Source organism: Pogona vitticeps, chromosome 1, assembly GCF_051106095.1.
Source record: "Pogona vitticeps strain Pit_001003342236 chromosome 1, PviZW2.1, whole genome shotgun sequence".
In the NCBI taxonomy this organism is placed as follows: Eukaryota; Metazoa; Chordata; class Lepidosauria; order Squamata; family Agamidae; genus Pogona; species Pogona vitticeps.
Genome location: NC_135783.1, coordinates 165565059 through 165582209, shown reverse-complemented (window position 1 = coordinate 165582209; position 17151 = coordinate 165565059). Strand labels below are relative to the sequence as shown.

Genomic DNA, 17151 nt, shown 5'->3' with positions numbered 1-17151 from the left:
AGGTTGTTTTTTTAAATGATCAACCTGGGATTACCTCAGAAGATCTGCGTGTGGATAAAGGACTTTCTGACAGATAGGCCACAGTCAGTAAGGATGGGATCTCACCATTCTTCAACCCTGGTACTAAGTACAGGAGCTCCCCAGGGCTGCGTGCTAAGTCCCTTCCTGTATTCCCTGTACACACATGATTGCATCCCACTGTATAACACCAACGCAATTATTAAATTTGCAGATGATACAACAGTGGTGGGGCTCATAAATAAGAACAATGAGTCTGCTTATAGAGAAGAAGTACCGGGGTTGATACTTTGATGTAAAGAAAATCATCTCACACTTAACATCAAAAAAACTAAAGAACTCATAATTGATTTTAGGAGGAAGAGAAATGTACATTTACCACTGTACATAAATGGCGAGGAAGTGGAGAGAGTTGGTAGTTTTAAATTTCTGGGCACTTACATCTCAGAGGACCTCTCATGGAATATAAATGCCAACATGCTAGTGAAGAAGGCACAGAAGAGGCTGTATTTCCCGAGAATGCTCGGCAAGTTAAATTTATCTCAGCATTTACTTCTGTCATACTATCGTAGCACCATTGAGAGTGTCCTAACCTATGGCATTCTGGCATGGTTTGGGAGTAGCTCTGTAGCGGACAAAAAAGCTCTACAGAGAACCATTAAAATTGCCCAGAATATCATCGGGCTCCAGCTACCAACCCTGGATGACATCTTCACATCCCGCTGTCTGAGGAAGTCACACAGCATCCTGAGAGACTCTTCCCATCCTGCTTATAACTTTTTTGAACTGTTGCCGTCTGACAGAAGATATAGAACAATTAAGACTCGGACCACACGTTTTCTGAATAGTTTTTATCCCAGAGCTATAATTGCACTTAATAATGAGCTTAAAGACCACCAGTAGTGAATAGTTAGTTGGACTGTGTTACTTGGCCTGCGGTGTAGATGTTTGTATTTTTAGTGGGGACTTTTAGTGGGTGGGGAGTGTTGGGGGATTTTTTAGTGGGTGGGGAGTGTTTGGGGAATTTTATGTGTGTGCATGTGTGTGGTCTCTGGGTGTCTGTGAATTTCATTATATGGGTATACTGTGTATATACTTACAATGACAATAAATAAAAAAATATATTATTATTATTAAAGATTTGAACTGAGCTGTCATTTGGCCCAAAAACTGGGGGTTCCCCATTCCTGACTTAAACATTTTAATGTAGTAATATTGAATAATTATTAATACATATCCAAGGCAATAATTAAGCACAATATTGGCATATGTGTCCAAATATTCAGATGCATTTCAATTTGGTTTGAGGCTTGGTTATGGAACAGATCATCTTTATGTATAGTTTACACCATAAAATATTCAGGAGGTTTATGTGCCCAGTTTTTTCGGGACTTCATCTGTCATTCTGTACTGGGGCAACCACCTTCTAAAGTTCTGGCAATTCCCAGACAAAGGGGACAGAATGATAAAGGAAGTCCGGAAGAGGCAGGGCACATACACTCCTGAAAAAAGTCTCCCATGTCTATTTTCTCACGCCTCGTGCCAAGCTGGTTTTAGACCCAAAGGTGCCCTTCTTTCAAATGCAGATTTGTTTAAAAAACAGGGGCCTTTGGGCAGGGCAGCCCATAAGCCATGCTTTGCCCACCCTGTTCTGTACCATCAACCATGTCATGTTTCTGAGTAAAGATGGGCATGAAATGAACTGTGAACAAAAAACCCTGATGAAACTGGGTTGGGTTTGCGATTCGTTTCATGACCCAGTTCAAGGGTCCCGTTTTGCCGAAGCAAAATGAAATGCCAAACCTACCCCACTCTTCCACATGAACTTTCCCCAAAGATTGTTTGAAAATTTGGGGTTTGGTGCTACCGGTACACTGGACTCAGGGAAGCTGATTTTGTTCTAAATAACTGTCATTTGGTCTAGATGAGGGCAACAAACTGAAATGTAATCCATTTCTAGTTAGTCAAAAGGTAAATAGAGATTAGGAATTCAACTTGTGCGGTATTTTTATACTTATCTCGATGACTCAGATTTGCAATCTGGGTGTACTCATGGATTTAGCACTGAAACTGGAGACCCAGATTTTGGTGATGGCTAAGTACGTGCTTTCATAGTTGAGGAATATGTCCTACTTGTGCCATCTCCATGGGGATCTGTCCATGGAGATAAATATATGCTTCAGTTACATCCTCTTCGGGTGACCAGTAGGAATGCTTTTCAAAATGTTTAGCCAAGCCAGAATACTACAACTAGGTGTTTGACTAGGGCTAGTTACAACTGACTTACTAGTTTCTGGTCTGTGTTCTGGGTATAATTTGACGTGCTAGTTATAACCTAACAAAATCCTATGGGACTTGGGAGCAGAATACAACCACATTCATTTAAGTCTGCCTGAATTTGTTGTAAGAACTTCAGGAGAAATCCTTTTCTTGGTTCTCCTGACACTGGTGGCAAATCTGCTAAGGATGAAAGAGAGGCTTTCTCAATGGCCACTCCTAGAACTCCTGCTCCGTTTCTGTGGTCCTGCTCCTGAGAATCAAAACCGTTTGCATTCAGGCAGAACTAAATAAAATTGCTGGTCTGTTTTTCAAGGGGCTCTAACCAGTTGCTTGCTGACTATGTTCCTTATTGTTGTGTTTTTAAAACGTTTGTTTTTGTAATGATTTAATTGCAATCTTGTTTTTAACATGTACTTTATTATTGTTAGCACTCTGAGCATAAATAATATGCATTATAAATAAATAACATCAAGTAACCATAAATTAGGTCTTAATCTTCCATACATATGCACATATTCTTGCCTATCTGCAAATTATCACTCTGATTCTAACAACCTTATACATATACAAAGCATGTGAAGCATTTTATATGGTTAGATTGCTGGCTAATACAGTGGACCCTCGACTTACAGACTTTTCAAGTTACAGACTTCTCTGGCCGCAAAATTTAGGTTCGACTTGCAGCCTGAGAATCGACCTACAGACTAGAAAAAAAACCAAAATGGAACAAAAATGGAACAAAAACGGCCAGTTACGGGATTAATCGGTTTTCAATGCATTGTAGGTCAATGGAAACTCTGCCTACAGACTTTTCGACCTGCAGCCACCGTTCCAATACGGATTAATTCTGCAAGTAGCAGGTCCACTGTATTTAATTGCACTCAGTACTTAAATGGAGTACTGAATGTCTATTCCATATTCCAACCATCAATTGCTTGTAAAAGCTACCTGCATCATCCAGGCCTTCTTGGGCTTCTCCATCATCTGTTACCTCTAACTCTTTTACAAAGTTAGAAGGAAATAGACCTGATTTGCCATTTAGAGTTCCGCTCCACCAGCCTTCTTCCACCTGTGGACAAGATGATTTTATATTATTGAAAATATGTAAGGAAAGTTTCCCATAAGTTTAGCAATATTGGTTGTTGTGGGTTTTTCAGGCTCTTTGGCCGTGTTCTAAAGGTTGTTCTTCCTAACGTTTCGCCAAATGCTACAGTTTAAGAAGGAGGCTGACCAACTAAACCATCAAAAATGGTGATGGGCCTGGAAATCTACTCATGAAAGGAAAGCCTGACTAAGGTGGATATGTTTTGCCTTGAGTAGAGATGATTAAAATTGATAGCTATCTTCAAGTATCTAAAATAATGCCACAGAGATGATCATTTCTTTCTCCTTGAAAAGAACCCAAGGCCCTTACATCATTAAAAAACATTTAAAACTATAAACATGTTTCACTACTCATCCAATTAGCTTCTTCAGTCTGAAGAGAGTTGGTAGGAGACCCATGATATATCCTCCACATTGGTTTCACTTCCCCCTGGTCCGAATAGGCTCATGAGATGGACAATTGGGGGGGGGGGAGTGAATGAATGAAAATCCCACTTCTGCAGTCCTCCTCCAGCCTTTGTTATGGGGTCATTAACAGTCGCTAACCATGGTCTTTCTGGTGGATGTGGTCCTGATCTTTCTGGGGATGGATGAAAGGGCAGCTTGATAAATAAGAGACTGTATCTATGGCCTCTAATCCTGCTGAGTGGAGGATCTTCTATATGCACATGTATGGCCTCTCTGTTCTCTCTCTCAAACTACCTATCTTCTCGGTCCAAAATGAGTACAGTGGTGCCTCGCTTAACGGGTGCCCCGTTTAACAACGAATCCGCATAGCGATGCGGATTTTGTGATCACAAAAGCGATTGCATTGCGATGTTATGGGTCAGCTGGTCAGCTGGCCGAAAAAATCCGCTGGTCAACTGGCCGAAAAGCCAGCGGGTGCTTGGGAAGCAGCGTGGGGGACGGCTCCCCTGCGCTCCTTCCGAAGCGCCGGCCGGCATTTTCACCCAGCTGACCAGCGGGCGCTTGGGAAGGAGCACCTGTTCGGTTTCTCCATTGTAGAGCTCTGAACACTTCTCTTTGCATTGGACCGCATACACTATACAGTGGGGTCTTGACTTGCGAACTTGATCCGTATTGGAAGACGGTTTGCAGGTCAAAAAGTTCGCAGGTCAAAATCTGCATTCCCATAGGAATGCATTGAAAACCATTGTAATCCGTATCTGCTCTGTACCGTCCATAGAAAGTAATGGGAAGCTGCTATTCCGCCTTCTGCCACTAGAGGGGGAAATTTTGTAATCCCAGGAAGGCGAAACAGGCAGCCCAGCCATTTCCTCCGAGATCCGGGGGAATGGGCCGGGTGGAGATGGGAGCAGCAGCAGCACACGGTGCCCGGCCATCAAGGCTCCCCGCGGCCCCCGCGGCGCTCCCTCCCTCCCCACCCGGCCCCCATTTCCAGCGCCAGTCGGATCCCAGCCCTCCTCACTCTCCTTCCTGTTCCCATCACCCGCCGCCCGCCTAGTTCCCCGGCATGGAGCCCTCCCAGCGCCAGTGCCACCCCCGCAAACTCGATCCCGCCCTCCCGCACAGGCTCACTGGGGCGTTCGGAGGCTCCTCCGCTGTCCTCGCCGCTGCCTTTTGTCACTGCCGCCGCTCGGCTCACTGGGGCCCACCCAGGACAGGTGGAGGCCCTGGCCGGGCTGGAATTCTGGCGGGCGGAACGCCCCGAGGCGCCCCAATCCTGGAGCAGGAGCAGCACCGCTGCCTCTTGCCGCGTCGCCACCACCCGGCTCCAGGTGCTTTCCCGCTTTAAAAAAAAACTTTTTGGTACGTACCTCTATTCTCCATCCGCAAGTCAAAATGGATTTTTGCGGACAGAGAAGTACATAACTCAAAAAGTTCGTACCTTGGGCCGTTCGCAAGTCAAGACCCCACTGTATTGCTCCTGTTGTGCTATGGTGTCCAGTCTTTTGGGTGGACGAGTCTCTGCCTTAGTCTGTTTGTGGGTTTGAAGTGCATGGGTATGTGGTGTTTACCAAAAATCCTTTTGAGCTTTTCAGACACACCCTCCATGTAAGGAATGGCCAGGTTCTTGTTGGCTCTGGGTGTCAGACTCTTCCATAGTCCATTGTCCTGCTGGGTTGGGACATTGCCTTGTTAAAGGTCCATTTTGGATATCCACAGACCTTAAGACATGTCTTCAGATATCCGTCTTCCTTCTTCTTGGCTTCTGTGGAGGTGGGTATGTTTCTTGCTCTGTGGTTTAACGTCTTGATGATCCCTAATTTCTGTTGCAATGGGTGATGAGAGTCAGACCACAGGTATTGATCAGTGTGTGTGTGTGGGGGGGGGGGTTTCTGTAGATTTCTATTCCTAAGCTGTCATTGGATCATGTGATGACTGCACAGTTCAGGAAAGCCAGCCAGTTGTCTGGTGTCTTCCTGGTGAACTTGATATTTGGGTCCACTGTATTTTTGTTGTCTGTGAATGCCTTTACTTCCTGAATCCTGATCGTCACCCAAGTATCACCCACATATCTAAACCAATAGGTCGCAGCCGTCCTCTGGAAAGTGTTTAGTGCCTTATTTTCCACTTCTTCCATGTATACGTTGGCAACAATGGGCTACACTGGGGGGAACCCATGACACAGCCATGTTTCTGTCTGTAAAAGTCACCTCTGTAGGTGAAGTAAGTGGTGCTCAGATACAGGTCCAGGAGCAGGCGTATCTGATCAAGGATGAGGCTGCTTCTGATGGAGAGGGTTCTTTAGCTCTGTACAGTTTCACTCTAAATATCCAATGTACTTTGCAATCCAAACAGAAAGATACACTGACTACTGCAAGGCATTTGGAATTGGCAAAAGTCTCTTGTACTGGCACAACTGAATCTGCTAGCATAACTGCTATGCTGGCAGAGATCAGCTATCAAAAGGGCCAACAATGGGGAAATGGAGAGGAGAGGTTGATGGAGTGGGGGAAGAGTTATGTTATGAGAGATTCTACTTTCTCTCAGCCCAAACTTGCAAACACTATGCTGGCAGAAAGACCTAAATGGGACGGTTTGGGATTGGCACAGCCCTAGCTGTGTTAGAGTTGCCACAAGCAGCCTTCAGCCATCTTATCTACATAGCATTACGTGCTATGATGTTTTACAACATCATGGGTATTGCAGCCACAAGAAGAATTCATTCTCCTCTTCTATATAATCCATTCACAGGAAAAGCTACACAGAAATAAACAACTATGACACATGTTGCTACAGTACAAGAATCAGGGTTTAGGTCCTTACCTCTTTAACCTCTGTATAAAATAATGTAATGAAACCATGACCCCTAACTTCCACAATTTAATTATTCAGAAATTGCCAGAAATTATAAAGAAAACCCCTTTCCAGCTAAATAATTCTGAGTTCTATATTATAACTAATCCAAGATTTTAAACTACCAGAACATTTTTGTTTTTCAGACCTGTTTTCCCCCCACACACGTTTCATTTTATCTGCTTAAACTTAGACTCACCTCTTCATTAATGTCTATAACATCTCCTAGCTTCAGCTCCAGCTCATCCTCATTCTGTGGATTATACTCAAACAAAACTTTACACTGACGCTTTTTTGATCCTGTTGAAAACAAACATATGTAAGCACAAAGCAATCTACTTTCTGATTTGTGCTAACAGAAGCTTTTGCTGAAGTAACCCAGAATCATACATCACAATCTTATCCTAGCTTGTTTCAACAAGTAATATTTTAAACAACAAAATGTCCTATCAAAATCAAATGACAAAACACAATTGGGTAAAATAAATAGAAGATGCTTCCAAATTTCTTCTTGTTCCTTGCGCATGGTGACATTAAGGAGAAAAGCCCTTATTTGAACTGGTTTAGCATGTTTTAAATTGATTTTTAAAAAGGCGACTACAAAGCACACATGGAAGTGCAGATTTTTCTCCTTGGGAAGCATTTTTTTAAAATCAGAAAATGAAGTGTTTTATTTGGCAGCAAGAGAGTTGTTTATTTTAACTCAACTATGCAATCAATTTATTTTGAATTGCTTTGGCATATCTGAACGCCTCTATAGTGACTCTCTGCCTCCCAGACAACAGCTGGAGTATTCTTAAAGGGACAGAAGTACCCAAACTTTCCAAAGGGACAAGCAGTTTTGCAAGCAGACCCTCCCCCTCACTCCTTCCACAACTTCACAGACCTTTCTGCCTGCTTATATAGCAATATATCAGTTGAAAGAAATAACAATAATGAAAAGCCATCAGCCCAAGGCTGCAAGCCTTGCTTTCCTTTCTGTCTCTGAGTGTGCGTCCAGGGAGGAGTCTCTGCCAGTTTGAAACCAGCCAGCCAGCCATGGGTGGGGGAAAGCTGCCGGGCTTTGGTTAATTCTTCTTGTGTTTCCCTCTTGCCATCACTGATTGCTGTTCCCTCACTCTCCTGTGTGTCTCTCTATGTCTTGCAAAGAGCCATGCCAGTTTGAAATATGTACAGTACATAAAAATATAAAATATATTTTTCTCAAAAACACACATCAAAGCAGCGGTGGCAACAAGTGGCCAGCATGAGGGCACACATATGCTGGCACAAGTCACATCCTTGCAACAGTTTAAAAAACCCATGTAGCCCCTTCAACTGAGATACAACACAGCTTAAAATGGATTAGAAGTTTTCCAAAGAGGACAAACATACTGACCCAGATACCATGAGACTGCCATGCAAATTTAACCTGATTTCAAAAAACCCAGTCTAGCTAGCATTTCATTTTCATAGTGTAACCGTGCTCTAAGTTTAGCATTATAACTGAACCAGGCTGAAAGGACTACATTTCGTTGTTCTTGCTGCAACCAGGTAACAATAGTTTCTTGCTCACTGGAAATTGTTCTACAGGTTCTTCTTTTTTCAAAAATTATAGGACAGTATTTTTCAATATAGCTGTGACATCAAAAGAATTAGGGTAACTCAGAAATTTATGCCAGTTACTATCATCATCATCATGTTATTCTTAATTTTTTATTTTGATGGACTTATCCAGTTTATAATTTTGGGAAGCAAATATAATCAGGGCTTGAAAATTTTTAGAATGTCTCACCAGTCAGTCAAAAATTTCACCAGTCAGCATGACTGGACTGTAGCCTTGCAAATTATCTGAACAAATTTAAACTAGGCCCTTGTTCAGTTTTACAGTGGTGCCTCACATAACTGGCGCCCTGTTTAATGACTAATCCGCATAGTGCCGATGTTTTTGCAATTGCTTTTGCAATCGCATAACGATGTTTCCTATGGGGGAAAATCGCTTTGCGATGATCGGTAAGCTGTTTCGCTTACCGATTTTCGCATAGCGATTTTTCCCCAGCTGATCGGCGGTTCCAAAATGGCTGCCGGGTAAAACAGAGACGGATTCCTCGCTTACCGGGCAGCTAAAATGGCCACCGTATGGAGGATTTTCACTTAAAAGCTAAGTTTTAAGCCCATAGGAACACACTGAAGGGGTTTCAATGCATTCCTATGGGCTTTTTAATTTCACATAGTGACGAATCCGCATAGTGATGATTTTTGCTGCATGGATTATCGTCGCTATGCGGGGCACCACTGTATTTCTATGTAACAATGCATACAAACCCAAAATAAATATACTCTCAGATTTGGGTTGCTTTATTACCTGCTTCTGTGGGGTCATTTTGAATGCCTTTCTCTTGAAAGTCTCTAGCAAAAATAAAACTGAAAGCAAAAGTGCCCAGCCTCTTAAGGAGCCACGGTTCCCTCCCACCCCAGGATATGTCACTGGGTTGAAACTGAAAGCAGGGAATCTCCATATTCTGCAGCATGGGACAAATCTACATTCTCCTGCATAGCTATATATCTATGTGCCACTCGAATTCTCTTGTCACGAGGACTGTTTTACTTTTGCAATGGGAGGGAGGAAGGGAGGACTGCAGGATCATTGAGAAGACGGGTGGAGGGTAAGGAGGCAAGGAGGGAGGGAGCTGTGGCCTGTCAAGCAGCATTTTGTCACTTGTCACAGATGAGTGGACGAGTGCATTTTTCAAGCTCTGATTATAATATTAGCAGTTCAAAAACTGGAAATTATAATATTAGCAGTTCAAAAACTGGAAATAGTATTTCCAAGCTTGGGATGTCTTCCACAAAAGATAGTAATTCCTTCCGCAATACACACACATTTAAAGAAGGCACAAAGAAAACTTTCTGGTTCTAAAATATGTGAAAATACATTTTAGATAACAGAAGTATGCATATAACAATGTCTACATTTGAAAATGTGCAAAATCATTTCTATATACAGTGGTGCCTCGCTTAACGATTGCCTCGTTTAGCGATGAATTTGCATAACGATGTGGTTTTTTAGAAAATAATATGCACCGTATAACGATGTTTCCTATGGGCGATTTTCGCTTAGCGAAGTTTGGGACCATGCTTCGCATAACGAATGCGATTTTAGGTCCCCTGCTTCACTTAACGATGTTTCTTTTTTCAATTAAAAAAGTGTCTTAGAAGGGTCAAAAACGGTTCTAAATGCTTGGATTCGTTAGAGAACCCCTTAAGTCATGTGCAAACCTGATTTGGCTTTGATCTGACTTTTCGTTAATTTTTTGTGAATTTTTTTTTTGGCCCATAGGAACCAATGGACCTGTCAAAATCTGACAGCTCCATGCTTTCCTATGGGGGAGAAAACAATTCACCATAAATTAACGAAAGTTCAGATCAAAGCCAAATCAGGTTTGCACACGACTTAGGGGGTCCTCTAACGAACCCAAGCATTTAGAACAGTTGCTGAGTCTTCGTTAATTTTTTGTGAATTTTTTCTTCCCCCATAGGAAATAATGGAGCTGTCAGATTTTGACAGCTGTCAAAAGTTGGGGGGGAAAAATTCAGAAAAAATTAACGAAAAGTCAGATCAAAGCCAAATTAACTTTTGCATCCGTTTTAGAGGGTGCAGAAGCTAATCCAAGCACTTAAAACCATTTTTGACCCTTTTATGACACACTTAATTTTGCAAAAATTGACTTCGCAAAGCCATTGAAATGTATTGAGTCAGCTTCAATACATTCCAATGGAGGAAACATTGTTTCGCTTAGCGATGTTTCCTATGGGTTTTTTCACTTAACAACGGCAATCCGTTCCAATTGGAACGGATTAACCGGTTTCCAATGCATTCCTATGGGAAATGGTGTTTCGCATAACGATGGTTTCACATAGCGATGTTTTTTTTTTAACCAATTAACATTGCTATGCGAGGCACCACTGTATTTAAATATACACATTTCTATATATTTACAAATCATATGGAATTTGGATGGAACGAAACATTCAAGGGGACAACTGAATTGACAATCTATGAATCTGCACAGTGTATTTCATTTTTAGAAATATATTTTAAATTTAATTAAGCTATAGGATTGGACCATTTGATCTGAACTCAAATATAGTTTTCCTGAATTCCAACCAGTAATGTATTTGCTGCCTACTTGCCTGTTCTTAGACATTTTACAATGTTACACCACAATGAATTCAAAGATGGAAAAGCACTTAGAATGGCAGTATATTTTCTTGTTAATTCTGACCAGTTCTTATCCAACATACAATCTGGTCTTACAGGTTAGAAACAGTTAAAAATACTATCTGCCAATTTAACATGCTCAATGTTTAACATGCAATTTAGTTTCAATTGCCAAACCGGCTTAACACCAGGATATCAATTAAATATATGTCTATAATCAATTAAGTTTCAAGAGATTTATGTCTTTTCTGTTAATGTATTTTTCCTTTCCATGATTTATTCCTTTGTGACTTATTCCTCAAAGGCATATCTGAATGCATTTGCAGTACTGCCAGCTATGCACAAACTCTGAAAGTGGTCTTTTCTACAATAACTGATGTCTTGTTAGGTTCCTGAGCTTCACAACTTTTCTTCACTATGTTTTACACTTATGACTGCACAAATCAATTAAAATATATGATAGTACATTTTCCACCACTGCCAGAGGTCCTATAAGATATCCTTTAATTCCTTGGTAGCCCAACAAGAAACAATAACAGCAAAAGAATACAACATACTCCTTCTGAAGCCTTTAGACTGGGATTGAGGCTGGAATGCTCCTGCTGGAAGCCCGTAAGTGCTCATACGTTGAACAAGATTGGCCACATTTCCATGCCTTTCCCTCTTGATTGGTGAAGCATCCTCTTTTGACTCAGTCTCTTTCTTAACTTCCTGGTAAGATAAAACAGGGGAGATAGTTATATTTGAGCTTTAAGTATGTCATGTGAAAAAAAAAGTACACTCTTTTTGAATTATATTGTTTTATATATCAGGACATAATAATTATCTTAATCTTAATTTCTGTATTTCCTTAATTCCTATGGAAGCAGTAAAGATGTACTTAGTTTTTCACACATGGCTTCGCCACTTTGGTTTTATTTTTGTAAAATAAATCATGATACAATGTAATATGCCATGTTGTTCATCTGAGGTGTATTTACCTAATTTTCAGACCTGCTAATGACCAGATTATTTTTATTATGTCCTGATACCTAAAAACGGTAACATTCAAGGAATATGTATAGTGGTGCCTCGCTTAATGAGCACACCGTTTAACGACGAATCCGCATAGCGACGCGTTTTTTGCGATCGCTATTGCGATCACATTGCGATGTTTTAGGTGGCAAAACATCGCATTGCGATGTTTCCCCAACAGCTGACCGGCGGTTCCAAAATGGCCGCCGGAAGAAGAAAATGGCCGCCCACTCCATTTTCGCACCATGCCCTCGCTTACCGAGGCGGCGAAAATGGCGTCCGAATAGGGAATCTTCGCATAACTGTGAGTTTTGTCCCCATAGGAACACACTGAACTGAGTTTAATGCGTTCCTATGAGGTTCCCCCCCCCCCGCATAGCGACGTTTCCGGATAGCGATGATTTATCCGGAACGGATTAACGTCGCTGTGTGGGGCACGACTATACTTTCTTTTTCACATGACTGTTGAATGTGGGCAATATAACTTGAAATCAAAACACTCTAAGTAACTTAACCCCCCACCCCCACTTTTACTGTAATGCTATCCAAAGGCATTCTAGAATCTTATTAGTGTCCCCAGGAACTGAACTGTACATATCTTTTTGGAGACAGAAGACAAGGAGCTACTTGGTCACCTTTCTGTCCATTTTAGCTTAAGCTTTGAAATCATGATAAAAGCAGTTTTAGAACAAGTAGCTGTGTAGTCTGTGCAAGCATATCAGGAAAAACCCAAGGGAAAAAATAATAAAAAAGACAAAAGACAAAAACCTTATGTCATCTTCAGGAGTAACTGATAAAAGCAGAATACTGATAGGTTATTATTAACACATAAGGAGACATGACAAGAAGTAATAGAAAACTTGAAAAAAAGTGAAAATATGGATCTCTGTTAGCCATAAAATATGGAAACCTTAATTAAATCACCGCTTGCATGAATAAACAGAAGAAGTAAAAAAAAACAAATAATGTTTTACATATTTAGTATAAACAATGATTAGATGGGAGGATCAAACAGGAATTTGACAATAACAATGTTGCTAAATATCTACTGTTTTATTTACCCAACAAACATTTTTTAAACACTTTGGAGATATTCTTCTAAAAAAAACCTGATTCCTCTGTTTCAAATTAAAACAGTAAGTTCAAGGATCTGTTGTATTTCAATGTGTCTCACCTCAAGGAAATGTATGCCTACAACTGCAGACTGGTTCACCCATTTCACTGATGTGATATTTAATCATTGTCATCATCATCACCATCCGCTCCATGGGTACAGACTTTGTTGAGGCAGAGGGGCTTGCGTGCTTCAGTGAGGTTGAGAGTTATGCTTAATGGTCTCTCAAGCCAGACAGATCTCAGCTGAGAAGCCAGACTAACTGTGTCCACCAAACATTAATTATGAGAAGAAATAAACAGAAGTCCATACTAGATCAGTCATCGCCCGGGTCAACAAGGACCGTGTCAGATGCTATAGCCCCTAGGCATCTGAAGACAAATGGGCTAGTCATTATGCAAAAAATATAACTTGCCAGCCTCCAGAAACCCATGGGAAGATGAGGTACAGAAGGTGTCAGAAAATGACAATGCCAAGATCCTGTGGTATTTCCAAATCCAAACCGACAGACACCTTGAATATAATACACCAGACATAGTAGTGATAGAACGAAGAAATGTCTGGATCACTGATATTGCAATTCCAGGGAATGCCAGAGCTGAAGATAAAGAATTAGAAAAAGTAACCAAATAATGAGATCTGGTAACTGAAATATCTTGCTTGTGGATGAAACACCCTTCAGTGGTCTCCCTAGTCATAGTCATTGGAGCTTTGGGAACAATATCAAGATATTTCACACAATATTATAAGCAGTTGCAGATCTCATAAACAACACCATTAGCGCTACAAAAAACAGCAATACTGTATTAGGAACAGGATACATACTGTGCCAATATTTAACAGCTACTTAGGTTTTTGATTAAAAATTGTGTCTGATATATACCAGTCAATGTTTTCTTTATAATTTCAATTGACTATGCCTGGTGTTTTATAATAACAACAACTATATTGTATTATACTGATTTGATTATATTCTGCCTTTTTTCATAGATGAGACTCAAGGTAAGTCCTCAGAGAAATTTCAAGCAGACACATATAAGCTTCACTGACAGACTCTCTGCAGTTAAAAACCTGCCAATTTCACAATTGTAACTTCTATGGAGTTGAGCAAGTCTCACTCACTTTCTCCCTTTATAATGATGCAGAGAACAACATGCTGGGCCACAAGTATGTGTTCTGAAACTCCTCTGAAGACTTTATTTGTGCCAGAATTCTGGCTGGAGGAATTCCAAGTGAATTGTGGTAGTTATAGTGAAAAAGGAATTTAAAAAAAATCCCACTGCCTACTAAGAAAGCCCTTGCTTGCATTCATACTAGACTTGCCACAGATGGTGGAGCTGAAAGATGGGCCGCTCCAATGATATCAGCATTTGGGAAAACTCATATCTCTTCAAATAACATTAACCCAAGTTGTTGTAGAGAGTAGTAGCTACTAAAGATCTCATAATACAGGAATCATGTGCTGCTTATAATGAACCCTAGCAACAATATGGGTATAGCATTTTGGTGCAGCTGAAGTTTCTGACTACTTCTTAACCACAAACTCACATACAGAATATAACAGTAAGACAAAGGGTAGCAATGAAGATATGTCTCCCCATGACAAATTAAACATCTGTCATGAATTCAGCCAAAGAAGATCTGGAATCTGAGGGGTTAATTACAGGTGAGGAAAATGCTGGGCAATTAGAAGCACAGACAGCTGAATCATCACCAGATTCTCCCCCCCCCCCCCACTAGCCAGAGTGAGGGTTAAGCTTCTGCAAGGACTCATGACACGAAGATCAGAGGTTTGCATGAATGCTTCCCACAGGAACATCAGGTCAACCTGAGTTTTAACAGGATGGAAGGCTTCTAGGAGTTTGATTACTATTTTTGCTATATAATCTGCACTTAGAAGGCTTGGAAGCAACAAGTTGACACTCTGACTTGCATCCACACTCCTGCTTATCTTGGACCTTGTTCTCTGGACCCTTGGCTTTGGACTTTAACTTCTGCTTTGGCATTTTGGTATCTGATTTGTATCTTCTGGACTTCTGATATTGGACTGGCTCACTGGACTTTTGCCTGTTGAAACCCCCTGGGAATGTGACACATCTCCAGGAATGGCAGAGTTGGTGTAAAGGGTTTAACTGTGCTCTCACCCACCACTCAAAGCTGGGTACCATAAAAACAAAAAGGCAGAATGGCCCTTGCAGGTTTAGGGCTGAACCCACTGAGAATGTGAATCTCATATTTTTCAGCTCTGCCTAGAAAAGTCCTCCCGGTCTCAGTCCTTCCTCCCCACTCCCCCGTGCCAGTCTCTCCTGCATTCAGTACGCCCCCCCCCCCCCCGTTCTCTGTAAAATTGGCAGGAATCAAGGAGCCCAAGGAGCTCCTCTTCCCTCCGCAGGTGAGGAGCGGCTTCCCTGTCCAGGTGTCTTGCCTACCTTTGAGCTGGTTTCTTGCAACCCAAGGGGGACATGAATGCCGCGCTGCCGCCAATGCGCCAGCTCTGAGGCACACGCGGAATCCTCCGAGCGGGTGGGCGTGCATGCCAGCCAGCAATCAAGCAGCTAAGCGATCCAGGGAGAGAGAGGTTGACTTTGGCAGCCGTGGGAGTTCACCAGCCAGGCGGAGGAGGGAGCTGCTGCTGCTCCTCCGCGCACCCCCCTCCATCCACCCTGATCCTCCCGGGATTCCCACCATGCTCCACAGAGCTCAGGGCAGAAGGTGACGGGCCAAGCAGCCACAGGCGGGGGAGGGAGCTGCTGCTGCTGCTCTATACCCTCCATCTGCCCCAATCCTCCCGGGATTCACGCCACCGGTTGACAATCCGCCCTGCCTTGGGAGCCTACCATTGCAGAGAGGGAGGGTCCCAGGAGCTCTGACGCCAGAACAACCAGCTTGGAAATTGAGGATCGTGATTCAGATAGGTCTTTTAATTTAATTAATTAAAGCTGTCCTCCTCGTCTCTCGTTGCTTGCCCCCTCGGCTCTCTGTAAAATCGGCAGGAGGAGGGGAGGAAAAAGGAAAAAAATTGAAAGAGAGAGGAAAGTATGTGGTGTTTGTTCAGGAGACAAGCACCCTCCTCGCTCTTCCATTCGTAACTCGAGGCAAAGTTTGCAAGTCGAGGCAATATTTTCCTATCAGAGCGGTTCATAAGTCAGAATGTTCGTAACTAGGGCCATTTGTAACTCAAGGGTTGACTGTAAAACTGAAATTCTTAAGGCTAGTATCCTGTTCAATATTAACACATATGGAGATCCAATTGCAGAAGCTACTGTGGTGATCTGACTATCTGCCAGCTGTACACAGGCACACACCTGTTTGTATGACCAGGCATGAAACTGGCACATCATCATATGGCTGGAAAATCATACATGTAAGAACTGAATAGGATGCTGGCTTATATGCCCACTTGCTATTTTCAAAACATAAACATACAATACAGTATAGGTCTCTATAGGTTTCTACTAAAATCTTATACTTGAATTTCTTCAAAATTATTGCACTTTCAAGCACATATGCCAAGAACTGAGCATCACATGAAAGAACATTACTGAGGAAGAGGAATTATTAATGATTGGACAATGTGACAGATCCAGTATAAAAATTAAACATGTTCCAGCTCAATTGGATCTGATTTTTATCTTTCTATGAAGAGAAAGGGAGTGCATGTGCACAAACATCTACACCTCTCTCTCTCTCTCTCTCTGCCTTCCCCTTCCCCATTTCTCATTTCTGCTCTAGTTTTTTTAGCTTTCCTCTCTGCCACCTGCAGACACTCAGATCATCCTGTTTTCTCCTACTCCTTCACTTCGAACTGGTTTGTTCTGTGCCTTCAAGTTGCTACTTTGCCCCTTTATCTCCCCATATCCCGTGGCTACTCCAATTCAGTCTCTATAATTTTATAAACCACTTGGTCTCCCCTTTTTCTTCTTTAATTTTTACCGCTCAGCCAAACATACCACAAAGTGAACATTGAGCAACTGGACCATGAGATGGCACTCTGCTCTCAAGATGCTCAAGCAGGAAATAAGTGGAAAAGTCTTATAGGCATTGTAAGCATTATTTTATCCCAGCTATCTTTGTTTGGAACACCATTAAAGAGAGCAGGAAAAGAATACATGCAAAATAAATGCTTCTACGCTGACTGTGAAAGTCAAATGGAAAAATT

General features: G+C 41.9%; 1 protein-coding gene across 4 annotated transcripts in view; it reads right to left on the bottom strand.

The window, feature by feature from the left end:
- The window catches only part of CD2AP (CD2 associated protein), a 155593-nt gene that overhangs the window by 80058 nt on the left and 58384 nt on the right, over positions 1-17151 (bottom strand). For all 4 annotated transcript variants that reach the window (XM_073004553.2, XM_073004551.2, XM_073004547.2 and 1 more), the window contains 3 exons: positions 11422-11571; positions 6863-6963; positions 3247-3367 (listed from right to left, as the gene is read on the bottom strand). In XM_073004553.2, coding sequence (XP_072860654.2) covers positions 3247-3367; positions 6863-6963; positions 11422-11571 — 372 coding nt within the window. The remainder of the gene's footprint in view (positions 1-3246; positions 3368-6862; positions 6964-11421; positions 11572-17151) is intronic.